The sequence below is a fragment of the Vulpes lagopus genome, chromosome 8, assembly GCF_018345385.1.
Source record: "Vulpes lagopus strain Blue_001 chromosome 8, ASM1834538v1, whole genome shotgun sequence".
NCBI lineage: Eukaryota > Metazoa > Chordata > Mammalia > Carnivora > Canidae > Vulpes > Vulpes lagopus.
The window spans coordinates 36,557,446-36,575,972 of NC_054831.1; the positions used below are offsets into that span (position 1 = coordinate 36,557,446).

The 18,527-nt window shown below is 42.1% G+C and overlaps 1 protein-coding gene across 4 annotated transcripts in view; it reads right to left on the reverse strand.

The window, feature by feature from the left end:
- The window catches only part of SPATA13 (spermatogenesis associated 13), a 346,365-nt gene that overhangs the window by 65,502 nt on the left and 262,336 nt on the right, over positions 1 to 18,527 (reverse strand). For 3 of the 4 annotated variants that reach the window (XM_041765381.1, XM_041765382.1, XM_041765383.1), the window contains exon 2: positions 14,632 to 16,248. In XM_041765381.1, coding sequence (XP_041621315.1) covers positions 14,632 to 16,248 — 1,617 coding nt within the window. The remainder of the gene's footprint in view (positions 1 to 14,631; positions 16,249 to 18,527) is intronic. The other variant, XM_041765384.1, reaches the window with a different exon arrangement.

An 18,527-nucleotide genomic window follows, 5' to 3' on the forward strand; every position in this document is an offset into this window, starting at 1 on the left:
GACTTCAATTGCCCTTGCATGTGTAAAACTGATGATAAAATATACTTAAAACACACTTAGTGAACCTACCATTTGTTTTATAAGCAAAATAGTTAATTTTTTAAAAATGCAAATATTTGAAGTTCATAGAGAATACAATTTAACTCAACACTCTTAGCCCAGTTCTATAAACATAAAAAGGCACTTAAATAACTATGAACATTTTCAACACTGTTGACTTGTTACACTATACTGAGAAAGCGGTGCAGCTGAGCTCATCCTCATTTATTTAAAATAAAGAAATGAAGTCTATATGATTGTGATGAACCCCATCCTGGCCCCCCTAACCATGCCCTGTGCTCCTAACCCATCTCCCTTACATTGTGGGAGGAGGGTTACCACTGACCCTGGGCAAACACAGGGCCAGTGATGAGCTTTCCTCCCCTGACCTTCATAATAATCACTTAGGGGAATTCCATTTTGGGGGCTTATCTAAACAAAAAAAAAAAAAAAAAAAAAAAAAAAAAAAAAACTCAAACCATCCTACCATCTCCAAATCAACAGCAACACAATCCTAGGTTTGGCACACAAGCAGAGAAAATAACAGAATTGTAGGTTGCAATTTATGCCTAGACTCATTAAGAGTAAAGACACATTTAAAAACCATTATATGGGCAGCCCGGGTGGCTCAGCGGTTTGGCGCCTGCCTTCAGCCCAGGGTGTGATCCTGGAGACCCAGGATCGAGTCCCACGTCAGGCTCCCTGTGTGGAGCCTGCTTCTCCTTCTGCCTGTGTCTCTGCCTCTCTCTCTTTGTGTCTCTCTCATAAATAAAGAAAATCTTTTAAAAAAATAAAAAATAAAAAAATAAAAACCATATAAAATAAATGTATATAACAATTCTATCTTGACATTTTAATATGTATTTTATCTCTGAAACACATGATGACGAGTACCAGAGGTCTACTTAAACTTTCTTCAATTTATAAAAAGCGTTATTTTATAAAAATGAACTTACTTTCTTCTTTTCCAAGTTTATTGATAACTAAATATTCTAAAATCATGAACCATGTTTTAGATTTGAATATATCAAAAATCCACTGTCTTTCTGAACTGTTTTGAAGAGCAAAGGTTTTTTTCTTAATGCTGTTTTGACCTTCGTTGTACAAAGAGGGTAGAAGGAATTAATTAGGAGGAGAGGGGAAAGAAGAATGGGCAGCAGAGAAGGAAGTACCAGTTGATTCTCTACTGGAAGAAGACAGATGTATCTGTTCGAGGAATCACAAGCATTTCAAGTCATGGATGACAGCACACAAACACTCAAATCAATGGTTCCAAGTGCCTTTAGAATCAAGAAAATTGAGGGTTTCTGGATTAGAATGCAGAATGGCAACTTCATGAATCATCTCTCTTCCCAAACTATTTTTCATATTAGTGAAGGACATCCAATATATCCCACATTCGGTATTCTCGATTTGTTCCCGACCTTCACAAGCCAAAGCCACCCAATCACCATGTTCTGTCAATCATTCAATCTCAGGAGGACTCTGCTCCATTGTTTCTTAAGGAAGTATTCCAATAGTTGCCCAGTTTGTTTCTGTCACCAACCTACTCTATACTACTGAAACACACATCTAATTCTAGATGGCCATTACCTAGATAGAACAAACCCGAGGTCATTCAAAATCTTATCCAAGATCTCTCCAGCTCTGTCTTCAGATACAATTATTTTCCAGCCCATATCGAATGATTCACCATTTACCACATATTTATTTACTATATGTAATTGCAAATGAAGTAAATGTTGCTCTCTCTATGATTATCTTTTTGCCTTTGTCAATCTATAAAATTTATCCTTCAAAACTCATTTGAAATATTGCTGTAGAAAAACTTCTTAAACTCCCCTGGGCTCTGAGCTCTTTGGTCCTTTCTGTGACTCTATTAAAACCACCACAATGTTTACATAGCATTTATTTGACTCAGCATCACACAAAGGCAGCTATTACTATTCTTTCCAAACTCCCAATATTATGGTAGTGTCCTCATAGTCTACACTGGAGCCTGAGAAATAGGGAATTAAAAATGCTTCACACATGTGGAAAGAGATGAATGGCTAAGTTGGTGGATAGACAAATGAGCAAATCAATGGACAGTTCTAGGTGGCAAGGAAGCTGTTCCCTCCCTATATTTATGGATGATTTTGTAAAAATGAGCTTGATTTAAGGTATTGCTTATTATAACTAAATATTTTTAAATCAATACCCATGTTTTAGATCAGGACACAACCATCCATTCCTGTCTCTTTCATAACCTACTTGAATACAGCCCACCCTGAAAACAGACTAGCTGCAATTTTCCTTCCCTTATTATTAATAACTCTGTTCTGAAGTTTCAGATATGTGAAGTACATGGTAATGGAATCTTTTCCAACAAGTAAGTGTCCACTCCTGGCAACAGAAAGATTTAGAACCTCTAAAAAAAATCTCTTTTCTATATTTCAGTTTAAGTTTGAAGCATTACTGTATTGGCAGGAGAAAGGGATAAGATGAAGAAGCAATGAACAAAGAGGGCATAGTGATGGGAAGTTGGAAAAAAGAACCCAGAAGAGTCAGAGAAAGTAATGACTTCATGAGGATTTTCTTTCTTCCAGCAGCAATCACTGACAACGGACTGTGTCACTCTCCCTGAAACTTACAAGGGTCCGGCAAATGAACCTATCAAGAAAACACTGACCCTAAATTAAAGCTGCTGTTCACCAAGAATGCTTCCATCAAGAGTGGCTCAGCCTGGGGCCCCTAGATGGTGCAGTCAGTTGAGGGTCCAACTCTTGGTTTTGTCTCAGGTCATGATCCCAGCAATCCTAAGATCGTGAGATCAGAGATGGAGCCCGGCGTTGGGCTCCCTGCTAAGCACGGAGTCTGCTTTCCCTCTCTCTTCCCTCCTCCTCCACCTGCACACACACTCTCTCTAAAATAAATAAATTCTAAAAAAAAAGTAGCCCAGCCTGTCTGTATAGGACTGTCATGTAAGGCAAGACCTACAGACAGCACTGGTGGTGTTCCTTTCTTTATTTCTGAGGGATATGAGAACATGCACTCAAGAAAAATATCTTGAAAATGTTTAATTCAAAGCCTAGCAGTGAAAGAATTAGAGATGAATAATTTATATCGCAAAAGGAGTAAAAACATAAAGCGAAGTGTACAACAGAACCTTGCTGTAAGTAAATAGGTAAAAATTCATACCATACATAAGAGAATGAGGCTGTAATGACTGACCTTCGTCACAAACCATATTTAAGGCTCCATGCCTACCTCTCCACCTGTAGGTGCTGATCTAGAAGAAATGCCACACTAGGGACCTGGAGTCACACCAGTCCTACTGTCCAAGGGGCTTTCTTCACTCTTGTGTCATCAAGGAAACTACCAAAAGTTGTCAGAAAAGGGACTGACGCCCCTTTGTTGAGCTGCTGAGCCCATCCCAAGTAGCCAAAAACCACATAAAAGAATCAAGAGGAAGGAATCTGATTTGGGAAAGACCAGCAGTGTCAGGAAGTGGCTCATGCTCAGTGGAAAGAACATGAGTCTTGGATTCAAAAGAGAAAATAGAAAGGAAATTTATCAAAGGACTATGATGCCAGCATTTACCAATTCCATCTCATTTAATTAGAACACCCTCTGCAGCAGATATTTACACTTCTATTTTAAAGATAAGAAAGGCTATGACAAAAAGAAAGAAAGAAAAGAAAGAAAGAAGAAAGAAAGAAAGAAGGAAGAAAGAAAAAGAGAAAGAAGAAAGAAAGAAAGAAAAAAGAAAGAAAGAAAGAAAGAAAGAAAGAAAGAAAGAAAGAAAGAAAGAAAGAAAGAGAAAGAGAGAGAAAAAGATTATGAGATTCCACCAAAGATCAGGAAACCAGCAAATGGCTAGAACTGAAGTCTACGTGTCAGCTGTCATGCAGGTGGTGTTTCTGGGCCTTCTTCCCCATTCTAAGACCAGCTCTGGGCCCAGTTGCCATTCAGCAGCTGGAGGAGGGTCCTGCAACCTTTCTAAGCCTCAGTTTACCCACCTTTTAAAGCAAATACAACAATGCTGGCCTATTTCACAGGGTGGCTGCCAGAATCAAATGCAACAATATTATGTGAAGGACTTTTATTAGCTGCAAAAGTGTCATACAAATTTGAGAGGTTACTACTGGTACTTGTATTTTTATTTTTATTTTTCTGATGCATTTATTTTTAAGAGACAATTACATCTTCAGAGTTCTAAATGAGTTGGTAAAATTCCAGTTTCTGGGAGTGGGTGGAGCAACTGAGGTACTGACAATCCTCAACATGGTTTTTTTTTAGATTTAAAAAAAAAATTAAGTAATCTCTATAACCAATGTGGGGCTTGAACTCATAACCCCAGAAATAAGAGTCATATGCTCCACTGACTGAGCCAGCCAGGCAACCCTTCTCAACAGATTTTGGGCCAAATTCTTCATTCTACTATTTCTGCTTGAAAAGGTTTCATTTCACTATTTTGCCAAAAGGAATTTTTGTTTGTATTCTATAAAAATTCATATCCAATTGATATAGAGTTCGAAGAGAAAAATAGGATTACAGGTTACCTTTAACTTTTTCAGGAATAACTCTCTTTCCTAAATCAAGAGTTAACGGGTAGATCTGGAAGAGAAATGTGCAAACCTAAAAAACAGGATACTTAACATCTACAAGAGCCTAGGAACTTAATTCCTAGAAGGAATTAAGCAGAAATCAAGAACCTGTCACTTAGCCAACTGAGTCACCCAGGCACCCCTCCCCTTTTATTTTAGTGGGAAAATCCTACTTGATATTTCACTACAGAAAAACTATTCTAGAAATGAGCCACTTTATAAAGTTCAAGGATTACATGATTATATGTATACTACACTATTCTTTAGATTTTACATTTTTACAAAATAATTTTAGAAGTGGCTTTTTAAATTTATAAAGTTCAGTAGCCTGTCAGATATTAAACATCCAATCAGAAATATTTTGAAACATTCCATGGAAATTTCTTTTAAAAAGACAGAAAATGTTGACTTGATTGTTAAAATAAAAAGCTACTAGGAGCACCTGGGTGACTCAGTCAGTTAGGCATCCAACTGTTGATTTTGGCTCAGGTCATGATCTCAGGGTCATGAGATTGAGCTCCATATCCAGCTCTGCACTTGGCACAGAGTCTGCTTGAGATTCTCTCTCCCTCTTCCTCTGCTGCTCCCCCAGTTCATAGTATGTATGTATGTATGTATGGATGGATAATTAATTAATTAATTAATTAAAATCTTGGTGGGTTTTTTTTTTCTTTCACATTTAGGCTCATGACCTGCATTTTACAACTTAATAATATTTTTTTAAAGATTCTATCTATCTAAATATCTATCTATCTATCTATCTATCTATCTATCTATCTATCATCTATCTACGAGACTGCACTCACAGGAGTGGGGCAGGGGCACAGAGGGAGAAGCAGACTCCCCGCTGAACAGAGAACCCAATGCAGCTTCAATTCCAGGACCAAAGGCAGACGTTTAACTGATTGAGCCACCCAGGCACCCCTGACTTAATATTTTTGCCAGAGATCTTTTTCTCTTCAGTTCTTCTCCTGCAAAAAGAAAAATAAACAAAAAACACCTTAGGAGAAACTAAACATAAACTAGCACAAGGACAACTAATAGAAAGTATGGAAAGCATATTAATTCTCTTTACAACACCCTAAGTGGGGTGATGGTGAACAAATATCCACCCTAGGGTTGCTAATACTTTTGGAATATACTGATATAACAAATGTCCTTGTAATAAAATGTTAACTTCATCACAAAAATATTTTTTTTAATTTTATTTATTTATTCACGAGAGACACAGAGAGGCAGAGACACAGGCAGAGGGAGAAGCAGGCTCCATGCAGGGAGCCCGATGTGGGACTCGATCCCGGGTCTCCAGGATCATGCCCTGGGCTGAAGGCGGCGCTAAACCGCTGAGCCACCTGGGCTGCCCATTACAAAAATATTTTTAAAAGCACAAATAATATATTTTCAAATTATCTTTCCAACTGTAATTGCAATTTCTGTGATTCAGGTTCTAGGGCTTCTCTGTCAGAGAAAATTGAGAACCCAATGAGGTATGGAAATTTATATTCTCTGTAATGTAGAAACTGTGGACTGTTCAACAAATGAAGGTAAAATAACTGGATGAAATTATTTACCTCACATTATTCAAAATTTAACTAAAAATTGAGCATATGCCATTTACAAATGAGCAAAGTAAAAAAAAGAGAGGCAGAGGCAAACCAAAAAGAGACTCTTAACTATAGAGAACTCATGGTTAACAAAGAGGAGGTGTATGGAGGAAATAGGTGATAGGGATTAAGAGTACACTTATCATGATAAGCACTGAGTAACGCATAGAATTGCTGAAACACTGTATTATACACATGAAGCTAATAAAACACCGTAGGTTATCTATACTAGAATTAAAATAATATGAAGACAGCCCAGAGACTGGGAAAACATTTGCAAATCATATATCTGGTTAAGGATTTGTATCCAGAATGTATAAAGAAATCTTATGGCTCAACAAAACCAAAAATGCAGTAAAAGTATGAGCAGAAGATCTAAATAGACACTTCACTAAATAAGGTAAGGGAATGGCTAATGGCTAAGATTAGGGAAATGCTAATGAAAATCAAAGTGAGACACCATGACATACCCACTTGGAAGGGCTAGAATCCAGAATACTGGTGATACCAAGTCCTGGCAAGGGTGTAGAGAAACTGGAACCCTAATCACTGCTGGTGGGAATCTACAATGGACAACTGTTTAGAAAACAGTGTAGCAGTTCCTCAGATGGTTAAACATAGAATCATATATGACCCAGCAACTCACCTTCTACTTATCTACCCAAGAGAATGGAAATGTATGTCCACATAAGACTTGTACATAAATATTCATAGCAGCATTATTCATAACAGCCCCCAAAGTGGGAACAATTCAAATGTCTCACAACTGATGAGTGGATAAACAAAATGTGGGATAGCCATATAACTGCCTGTTACTCAGCCTTAGAAAAGAAATCAAGTGAGGGGCACCTAGGTGGCTCAGTTGGTTAAGTGCCTGCTTTTAGCTCAGGTCATGATCCCCGGGTCCTGGGATCAAGCCCTGCATCCGGCTCCCTGCTCAGCGGGGAGTCTGCTTCTCCCTCTCCCTCAGCCCCTCCCCTTGCTTATTCTAATAAATAAAATCTTAAAAAAAAAAAAAAAAGAAAGAAATTAAGTGCTGATATATGCCACAACCCATGAATCAACTTTGAAAATAATATGCAAGGTGAAAGAAGACAACATATTACATGATTCTATTTCAATGACATATCCAGAAAGGTATAATCTATAGACACAAAAAATAGCTCAGGTTCCAGGGATGGAACAGGGAGTGACTGCAAATGGACGTGAGGTCTCCTTCAGGGGTGATGGAAATGCTCTAAATCTAGATAGTGATGATGGCCATACAACTCCATAAATTTACTACAAATCATTGAACTATTCGCTTAAAAAAAAATAAAAGAAAAAAAAAACTGAAATTGGGCAGCCTGGGTGGCTCAGTGATTTAGCACCACTTTCAGTCCAGGGCCTGATCCTGGAGACCTGGGATCGAGTCCCGCATCGGGCTCCCTGCATGGAGCCTGCTTCTCCCTCTGCCTGTGTCTCTGCTTCTCTCTCTCTCTGTGTCATGAATAAACAAATAAAATCTTAAAAAGGAAAAACTGAAATAGAATGCAGTTCAGCAGTTGCCTAGGTCTTTACTGGGAGCAGGAATGACTGCACAGGGCATGGGGGAACTTTTTGGTATAATGGAATATTCTATAATTTGACTGTGGCAGGGGCTGCACAGCTCTATAAATTTCCTAAAAATCGTCAAACTGTATACCCAAAACTGGTGAGTTTCATGTTATGCAAATTAGACTTCAAAAAAAGTCCTAAAAAGCCTTGGGCAGACTTGCTAGGGTCACTACATTTCTTCTATATATGCGGCCTCTTATTTCTGCTTCCCCAGATGGTTCTGTGAAATAGCTGTGGATCATTTCTAACCTCCAGAAGAACTGTTTGTCTCCTAAACAGCTACCTGAGTAAGCCAAAGAGTCATACCTAAGTAATCTTGAAAGAGTCAAAATCATATAATGTATCTATATCTGATTCAGCCACACCAAAAACATCACCTTGGAGCTATCATGATGTGTTGAGTACCCATCACATCATCATCATCATCATCATCATCATCATCATCATCATCATCGTTGTCGTAAAACTTCCCAATTTATAATTCACATTGGAAATAGGCCTGACTTTAGCCCATTACTTCAATACTAAAGTTGGAGGGAAGTTTTATTTAAGTGACATCGTACCTTGTGCTGCCACAAAATACCCTTCTTTTTAGGAGTCAGGGAAAAAACTCAAGTAGTGTTTCTCAGGTGGGGGCCACCCCGGTGGGTAACAGGCAAGCTAAAACCAGCACCCGCAGAGACTTGGAGAAGGCCCTGAGTGGGGCGCCAACAGCACAAGCTGAAACCCTGTGTAGTAGTAACAAATTCTATTCTACAAAACCTCCCAGGCAAGTATTCAAATTGCTTTAACTTTATAAGACTGGGTTCCAACAATGGCTTCCAACAATTTTGAAGCTACAAGTCCCCGAGGAAGAAAATGATAAGATCCTAAAGCACTGGAGTGTTCAAGTAAACTGAGGCTCAGAAAAGGAAAGGGATTTCCCACCAGGGGCCTGCATGTTAGTGGTAAGGACTAGGAATAATAACCTAATTCGGCTCTGAGCCATTGTTTTCACGACTTGTTTGATTATTGATTCCAACATAAGAGATTGTCCCGATTACCCATCATCTTTGACTTCTCTCTCCTCCAGAACATTCAAATGAGAATTAAAAATATAAACTGTGGGGATCCCTGGATCGAGTCCCGCATCAGGCTCTCTGCATGGAGCCTGCTTCTCCCTCTGCCTATGTCTCTGCCTCTGTGTCTCTCATGAATAAATAAATAAAATCTTTAATATATATATATTATATATATTATATATAAAATATATATGTGTGTGTATATATATATGTATATATTTATATATATTTAATTTAATATATATATTTTTATATATATTAAATGAATAAATAAATAAAATCTTTAATATATATTATATATTATATATAAAATATATGTGTGTATATATATATGTATATATTTATATATATTTAATTTAATATATATATTTATATATATATATAAATTGTGAAATCATTTGAAATGTAACCTCTCCTCTCTGTCTCCATGGTTTTAGTATAGATCTCATCCCCTCTGGACTAAATTATTGAGGAATGCTCTCTCCCAGGACTGCCCCCATCCCAATCCTCTCTATGTAGCTGCTCTCCTTCTGTTGTCCCTGGTAAACACCTTGCTGGCTTGCTCCTGACTGCTGGGTAAAGTCCAAGCTCCAAGCAAAGCCTTTCTTAACTATGTACAGACCTATCTTTCCAATTTTATCTCCCACTTCTCCACCCAACCACCCTGTACAAAAGTTAAAGTGAGCAACGTGCAGTTCCCTTAGCACCACAGATTAGCATCTTTGTGGACACTTAACTTACTATGTGCAAAGCTCAGTGCTGAGTTCCCTACCTACATCACCTCATTTTATCTTCACAACAACTGCATGCGATAGGCAGGTACTCTAGCGACCCCCAGTTTACAGGGGAGGAAAATAAGGCGTAGGTAACTCTTCTGGCTGACTCTCCCTGTGTCTACAGACCTCCTCCCTCCCCCATGCTCTTCCAGTTAGCCTGGAAGGCCCTGCCACTCCTCCTCAACTGCTGCCCACTGCATTCCCCATCCCGATCTTCTTCAAGACCCCACACACTTGTCTATCCCCAGTTATGCAACTCTTTACCCAAAGTTAATAATCCTGTCTTTGGTGCTTTCGTGGTACTTTGTACATTCCTCACTGGAAATACCACACTACATAATTATTTGTATATATTCCAATATACAAAATAGAATGTGAATCTCTAAGAATAAGAATAGCTTTTTTTCTTTGACTCTTTCTTTTCCCTATATCTGGCATATATATCAGGGAGGTAAATACTGAGTGACAAAGTACCTTAGGCTTTGTAATGTGTTGTTTCATTTACTCCTTTTCCTTTCTTCCTGATATATTCTATTTCCATCCCCACATTTCAGAGCCTTATTATCTCTGAGCTCTCTCTGGAAATAAATCCCTGATAGCTTCCCCCTGGTCACCTTTCTTCCCAATTTTCTTCTTTACCAATGGTGGATTAACTTCCGTAAAACACAGTTCTGAGCTTGGCTCTTCCCAACTCGAAAGTATCCTTGACTCTGTGGTGCTATGAAGTAGTGTACATATTCTTTACTCTAAATTCAAGAGTGTCCATGATCTGGACTTAATGATTTCATCTAAACTTGGTTCATTCCCCTACATCAAACCAAATTATGTTACTTCCTGTTCTATCAAATCACATAGAATCTATGTATCTGATGACTGAAACTAAAATGTAGCCAGCTTATCTTCAAATCAGATTCAATCATCCTTATTAAACCTTCCTTGATTTGATACACGGGTAAAAACTACAACTCTTCTGAAATCCCACAGCATATGGTTTTACCTCTTTTGTGGGATTTAATCTATTCTGCATAGTTCATAGGATTTAGATACATCTTAGCTCTTTGATGATGTCCTTGACATCCTCAAAGAGCTTCATCTAATTTGAGTATCTGAATTTGCTTTGGTGCAGGAGTGAATGAACATATAAATGGTAGATCATGCTGGAACCTAACTCTCATGCTTAAAAAAAAAAGCGAATGTGAAGTCAAACGAACTGTTTGAAGATCTTTACAATCTGTCTTAAGACAATAACATAGTCAAAAAACAGTTTTGGAAAAATCTGATCTTAAATGGCCCATGTTTCAAGAAATCAGGCCAATCTAGGATGGAAAAATCATGTAAGTAGGTAGTAATCATCACAGAGTAACATCCAGTGTTAAACACTGGGCTAAGTGCTTAATGGGCATAAATCCCTTGGTTCCTATAAACATCAAAAACAGAGGAAGCTATCCCACATTCTAACCCTTAAGAAGACTGAGGCCTGGAGAAGCTCAGCAGTTCACTTAGTGGTAGTTATCTTGGAATGGCAGGGCCAGGATTCCAACCAAGCTTAAAAAAAAAAAAAAAATCTACTAAAAGACTAAAGCTCCCTCTCAAGGAGTTACAATGGATTTTCATCATTTAAAAGAGCTCCAAGGCGCCTGAGTGGTTAAGTGTCCAACTCTGGATTTCGGCTCAGGTCATGATCTCTGGTCGTGGGATTGAGCCCTGCATGGGGCTCCCCCACTCAGCGCTAAATCGGCTTGAGATTCTTTCTCCCTCTGCTCCTCCACCAAGTGGTGCATGTGTGCATACAAGCTTTCACTCTAAAAAAGTAAATACAGTCTTTAAAAATAAATTAAAAAAATAAAATTGCTTCATCTAGGAGCATATCTCAACACTATACTTCTGAATCTATACTGCATGAATAAGGACAGGGTCCCTTTCCTAGTGACCTAATTCAGCCAAATGAAGCTATTCTGTGACTTGGTAGGAAAACCAGCAAGAACACTAAATCCTTGTGCTTGTGCCTGTACCTTTATCACAGAACAGGAAGCACTGTCTGCAAGTATAAATACTAAACTGCACTTTTAAACCAAGTAACAGGGGTGCCTGAGTGGTTCAGTCCATGAAGCATCTGCCTTCAGCTCAGGTCATGATCCCAGCCAGGTTCCTGGGATCAAGCCCTATGTAGGGAGGGCTCCCTGCCCAGTGGGGAATTGGCTGCTCTCCGCCCCTCAACCCTTCTCCCTACTTATGCTCACTTGCTCTCTGTCACTCCCTCTCAAATAAATAAATGAATAAAATCTTTAAAATAAAATAAACCAAGTAACAATTTTAGGGAGTCCTTCAGCAGATAATTAGTCTTATGAAGAAACTCACCACTAGGTGGCAGAAGTATAAAGTCAACCAGGTGATTTTTCTACAGTGCTTCTTAAAAGAGCTGGACACTTGCCCATCCTTTTTCCACAGTAATAGAAAATCCTGTTAAACTGTTAAGTTTTTTCAAAGATTATTTTGTCGCTTTGAGAGTGACATGTTATACATAAATGGTTCTACAGTTAAAAATTATTCTCCCTTATTGAAAACTGTTTTGTAATATTTTAAATACAATATACAGAGATCTCAACCTTTTTTATATTCAACACTAACCACAACTTCAACTAGCTTTAAACATACAAGTAGAGGGCAGCCCCCGTGGCTCAGGGGTTTAGCACCTGCCTTCGGCCCAGGGTGTGATCCTGGAGTCCCGGGATAAAATCCCATGTCAGGCTCCCTGAATGGAGGCCTGCTCCTCCCTCAAAAAAACATACAAGTAGAACCATACCACCAATGAATTAAATAAAAAATAACACACTGTACATTAAAACATATTGACACTGAAATTAATTTTCTGTAATGCTATATAAGATAGACAAAAACTGCTTTTAAATCATAAAGGTTGTAGTTCCTGCACTTTGTAAGGTTTTTTTGTTTGTTTTATTTGTTTCATTATGCTTGGATTTAGTTCTAAATGTCAAAGTAAAAGGAGGCTTCAGGTTATATTTTACAAACACTTGTCTTTAAGTAACACTGAAGATTACCAATATGTAAAATGCAAGTTGGGCAAAAACAACATATATTTCTTTATGACATTTACTTTAAAAGCACAAGAGGAAGCTTGATATGCTTGATAAGAATTTGGAGGAAATAAACGCGACTTAAAAATGTGATAAACATCTTGAGGCAAATTTGTAGAATTATCTATACACATGTGTGCATTCTTGATGAACTGAGCCCTGCTTTCTATCTTTGGTAATCCCTTATGGGTAGAAATTAAATTATATACTATTAAATTATGTATAACTATATATAATTATATTATACTTAGTAAATATATGGATATAACTAAATAATGATCAAAACAGTTCCAAAAAGTTGGACATTATCTCTTGCATAATGTTCACTTAATAAGCACTCAGGAAGAAAACATTTTAATGATGATTTTTTACTAATCTTATTAAACAAAAAATAAAATCCCCACATTTCATATAAAGAACCCTCTAGACATATCCAAATCTTTGGAGCAGAGGGCTGGGGGTGAGGGGGGAGTTGTGGTTCTAAATCATCAGTGGGGCAGGTTGGGTGTCTGGTAGAAGGAATTATGCTTTATCTTATCATCCAGGGAAGGAGAGAAGCCCAGACTGGTTCAGGCTTTGGCCAATCGTACACAGAGCAAAACTAACAGAATTGGAACTCCTTCTCGATGCCGGCAACGAGTCTAGTGTCCTTACAACTGTTCCACAAGGCTTCTTTGGAAATACACAAATGAGCTAATAGTCATCAATATACAAGACCTCTAGAAGACACGCTAGCCCTGAGGTCTCCATACAAACTTACATCCACAAAAAGTGAGGCAGCCTCACTCCTCTGGCTGCTCAGGGACACTTCAGGCTAATTTAGGTCTCTTGAACGTGATCTGCAACAGGCTTTCTACTTTTGAAGATTCTCTAAAAAGCAAAGGTCAAAACAGACAGACAGTCCAGAAGCTATCCTGGCTTCCAAGTTCACAAAGGCTGCTCTGTAATTGTTCATCTACAGACATTAAGACAAAACTGAGGTCATCTCCAGGGATCAGTGGGAAGAAACAGTTGCTAGGGGATTATTTTCTATGGCAAGCACCAATTTATACCTGTAAAATATTCTAGAAATGTACGTGAAGAGTAATTTACAATATGCACACATGGATGCATTTCCTCGTCTTTCAGCTCTGTCATGTACTGAATGCATTTATAAATAAGTGAAAATTACACAGGAAGGCAAAGTTGTCTGGATGCTTGACAGGATATGAAAAGAACATGGCTCCTGCAGCCTTGACAGTTATTAGTTGATTTGGTTCATGAGACGCTTATGTTCTACTAAAAATAAGTACAATAACCATCATAAAAATTTCTTTGAACCGTCATCACTCAGGGCTTGACAGGTATCAAACTGCCTGTTCCTAATTCGTTCCCAGGAAATAAAAAATCTAGAACACATAACGGCATCTTTAACGCAAAGAGCTGCATCTACATGTAGTGTGTCGGAAAGGACACTGAAACAACTTAAACTATGGAGAAGAAACCTATGGGCAATAAAAAATGTTTCAAAACCCAGAAGTTTGAGAGCCTCCGTCAGCTGCAGAGAACGAAGAGAGGTCTCTATACCCAACCCCCCCCCCCCACACACCCCGCCCAGAATCTGGCACGTGGCCCGCGGTAGGTACGGTTCTGGATGAATCGTGTGGCAAGAGACCCTCAAGCAACTTCACACGGGAGCAATCCATTTCAGGGAGATAAAGAGGACAGCGACTTGACGGGAATAATCGTGCTGGCGTCCGCCCGGCACGGGGCGGCCAGGGGGTCAGCGACCGCAGCCTCCGGGAGTCAGGAAGGGCGGTGCCGACAGGTGCCTCTCTCGTGCCTCTCTCGCGCGGTCACCCCCGGGAGGTCCCCGCCTGCCGTGCCCTTACCTCCTCCCTCCTTTCCTCCGGGCCCAACGCCGGGCGGGGGCTCTGCTGGGCGCGGCCGCTGGCGCTGTCCTCCCCGCCTGTGCCACACGAGGCTTGCCCGGAATCCGGGGACGACCCCGGCCCCTCTGCCCTTTCTTCGCTGTCCACCGAGCTCAGGGACAGCGCACTGAGGCTGCCGGGGCACGCGGCGCTCCCCGCGCCTGGGCTCGGAGGGCTGCGGGGCTTGGGGGAGGTGGGCCGCAGGGGCGTGGGCGGCCCAGGGGAGCCGCCCGCTGCAGGCCCGGGGCCCGCGGCCGCCGGGGGGGACACCGCGGGGCCCGCGTCCCCCCGCGCGCCGGGGGCACCTGCGCCGGGGGCACCTGCGCACCTTCGCCAGTCCCGCTCGGCGCCGCTGGACGCGCGGCGCGAGTAGGCGTCGTGGAGCCGGCTGTGCCCCTGCAGCCGCTGGCCCGCGCCCCCCGGCCCCGGCCCCGGCCCCGGCCCCGGCCCCGCGCGGGGGCTCTCTCGCCTCCAGGCCGCGTCGGCCGCGCTGCTCACCAGCCTGAGGACTCGGTCCCAGTCCCCGGCCCGCAGCGGGCTCCTCCAGCGCTTGGTCCTCCTGTCGGGCCCGCCCAGCCTCTCCGAGTCGGCGGAGGAGCTGCTCAGCGTGCGCCGGGGCGCGGGCCCGTCCGGCGCCGCCCTGAGGTCGGTGAGGTTGGACGTGGACTTCCTTTTGAAGGAGCTCTTCTTCAGGAAGTTCAGGTGATCCGTGCTCTTGCTCTTCCTGTACCCGATGCTGTTGCGCTCGGAGTCCTTCCGCAGGACCTCGCAGGCGCCGGGCTCCGCGCCGGGCTCCGCGCCGGGCTCCGCGCCGCGCTCCTGCGGCCCCGGGCGCCTGTCGCCGTCCAGGAGGCTGATGCGGCCCAGGCCGTAGGCGCGGCGGATGCTGCGGGACCGGTGCGTGCTCCTCTGGAAGGCGTCGTCGGCCTCCTCGGGGTCCGAGCAGTCGGACGCGGCCCCCGGGCCCGCCCTGGGGGCGTCCCACCTGCTGGCTCGCATTGCCACCGCGGCACCATTGGGGATGGGCTTCCCCGGGTCCCGCTCGGGGGCATCTTCCTTCGCCGCCTCTGACCCCTCGCGGTTCTGAATTCCTTGAAGGACGGAGGACTTCAATTTTTTGAAAGATCCCATTTTCCGAAAGGAGGCAAGGGCGTTCCAGGTGGAGGAGTTCCCCATCAGGACCATGGAGCGGGGCCTCTCGGGGTTGGTGCCGGTCCTCTTCCTACTCACGGAGAAGAGGCGCATGAGCTTGGCAGGGCTGAGTCTGGCCTCCTGGGCTTCCGCCTCCCCGCAGTGGCTGCCGCTGCACCCTCCATTCGGACACGCTGGGTAGGTCACCGTCCTGGGGTCTCCGGGATCAGAGACAGAACCTGGGATTGCGGCAAGTTGCCCGAGGCCGTTCTGAGCTGTGGTCATGTTCTCGGGGCTGCGAGCCCGTGGCCACAGGGCAGCTGGGTTCAAACCCACGTGCACATCGGTGTCCACCGGCCCCAGGTGCAGACCTTCATTTCCGAGGCTGCTGACAGCCTGGCTTTCGCCCCTGCTGTGCACATCAGGCTCCTCAGTTGTGTCCGCTGCCTGCAGCAGAAAACAAGGCAGGGATTTAGTCATTTTTCTCCCCACACAGGAACCTCCATAAACACTGCTTGTTATATTGTTTAATAATTCCTAATACTTAAAAAAGCATGCTTTATGACAGGGCTGATCAGTTTATTTTAAAGTAAAAATCTTACCCTTCTTAACTCATTACACAATGAATTAAAAGAGAATGTAAATATACATTCCTTTAAAAAATGAAAAAAAGAGAATTATGGGTCATGCATCCAATGTAAAGATAAATTCTCGAATCCACTGAAACTTGTTTAAATAAAACTTTTGAAAAACTGCTGGAATACAAAGGTCAATGCATCATTCAACACTGGGTCCTCTCTTTATTTAAAACAGAAGAGATTATTAATTATCAAATAAAAAAACCACGCCAACACCTATTTCTAAATGTGTCACAGTGAAACATCAACCTTTATTAAATTTAACACAGTTAAGAGGCAGATTGAGTGCTGAGTATTAGGCAAGAACTGGTGCAAGGAGCTATAGTAGAGACCAAGACGCTCTCAGCTGCCTACTGTCTACAGAATACCTGAAACTCTACTGAGACACAATGTCCTACAGAGACACATGAGTGGGAGGGACAAACTGAGGTTGCATGGAGGCTGGCTTTGTGAAGGAAACAGCATTAGTGAGAGGCCTCTGTCAACAGGATTCCTACTGGCTGGGAATGAAGAGAGAAAAGGATAACACTTAAATATTAGAAATTCAAACACAAAAATACAACCTAAACAAATGTTGCACCTTCTTCTTTCCACACACCACACACATGTGATCCATGCGCTCTCCCCCAAGTGAAGACGTTGCTCTCCGTTTTTTTTTTTTTTTTGCCCTTCAGGCCAAGACATGCTCAACCTGTGTGCACCAGCTTAAATGTCCCAGTCACCCTGTTCTCAACTAATGATTAGTTAATGAAGGAAGGTAGGAAGGATTGTGATAATAACCATAAATGACTACCACTCACTACGTGTTTACCACATGCCAGGCCCCTGTGCTAAGTGCTTTAAAAACAGCATGTCACTGAGTACTCATACACACCTGCGAGGCCAATGATTTTCATTTTACGGATAATCAAATGGACACTTAGGCAGAGGGTGCTGGGGGTTCCTGCAGCTGTCCCTTCCAAAGCTGATACTCTTCTCTACTACTTCAAACTAATGAACAAAAAGAGAGGCAGAGCTGGGATATGAAATCCAGATGTGTGACACCAAGTTCAGTGCCTCATGACATAACCCAACTCACGTCAAATCCCAGAAGTCCTTATGCCAGTCAAGGCCACTATTCCAAAGGCAGTATTAAAGGCAGAAGAGGAGGGACACCTGGGTAGCTCAGCAGTTGAGCATCTGCCTTCGGCTCAGGGTGTAATCTCTGAGTCCTGGGATCGAGTCCTTACCATCAGGCTCCTTGTGTGGAGCCTGCTTCTCCCTCTGCCTGTGTCTCTGCCTCTCTCTCTCTGTCTCTCATGAATAAATAAAATCTTTTTAAAATAAATAAATTAAGGTAGAAGAGGAAAAGAAGGAACAGGTTGTATAAAAACCTTAAGGTTAGGTCCCAATTTATCTTAGTCCTCTCAAGTGCAGAAGAAAATGTGACCTCATCCTAAGAAGTCTCATCTAATTCTACTCTCCAGGTTCTGTGAAGGGTTCATTTTTATTTGCCCCTACATTGTGCCCCCTGAGATTCCCAGGGAGTCACAGCTAAAGGGCTGATTTCATCTGGGACCAGAGAGGCTATATAGACTTAGACCCCTGGAGCCTTTCTGATGTCCACTTGCCCAATTCCATCACTCAGAAGCCCAGTGGGGCTACCAAATGCCCTCTTGCAGCTTAATGTTCTCATGGAGAAATTAAGGAACCTGAAGAGCTGTAGATTGCTTTTGAATGAGCCATAGAAGCAGAAACTTGACTCATCGTGGCACTAAGGCTGGGTGTAAATCTATAACCAGTTGTAAAATGAGTCTAATACTGAGTACCCCCTGTCTACTCTCACCTACTCTGGAGGAACAGGGGGCTGTGGTTGCTTCAGCTTCTCACAATCTTGAAAGGCAGCATATGGTCTATGCAAACATCAAGTCCAGTCACAGACACTGACTAATGGCATACTATGTAACAATAATGGCCTTGTTATGAATTGCACTGGATACAGAGGAGCAGATAGGAACCCTTTTCTTAGTCTGGCTGGACGGAGACAATTTACAGACACCACAAGTAGAGGGCGCTATGAGACCTTTCATAACCAAAGATGAAAGTGTC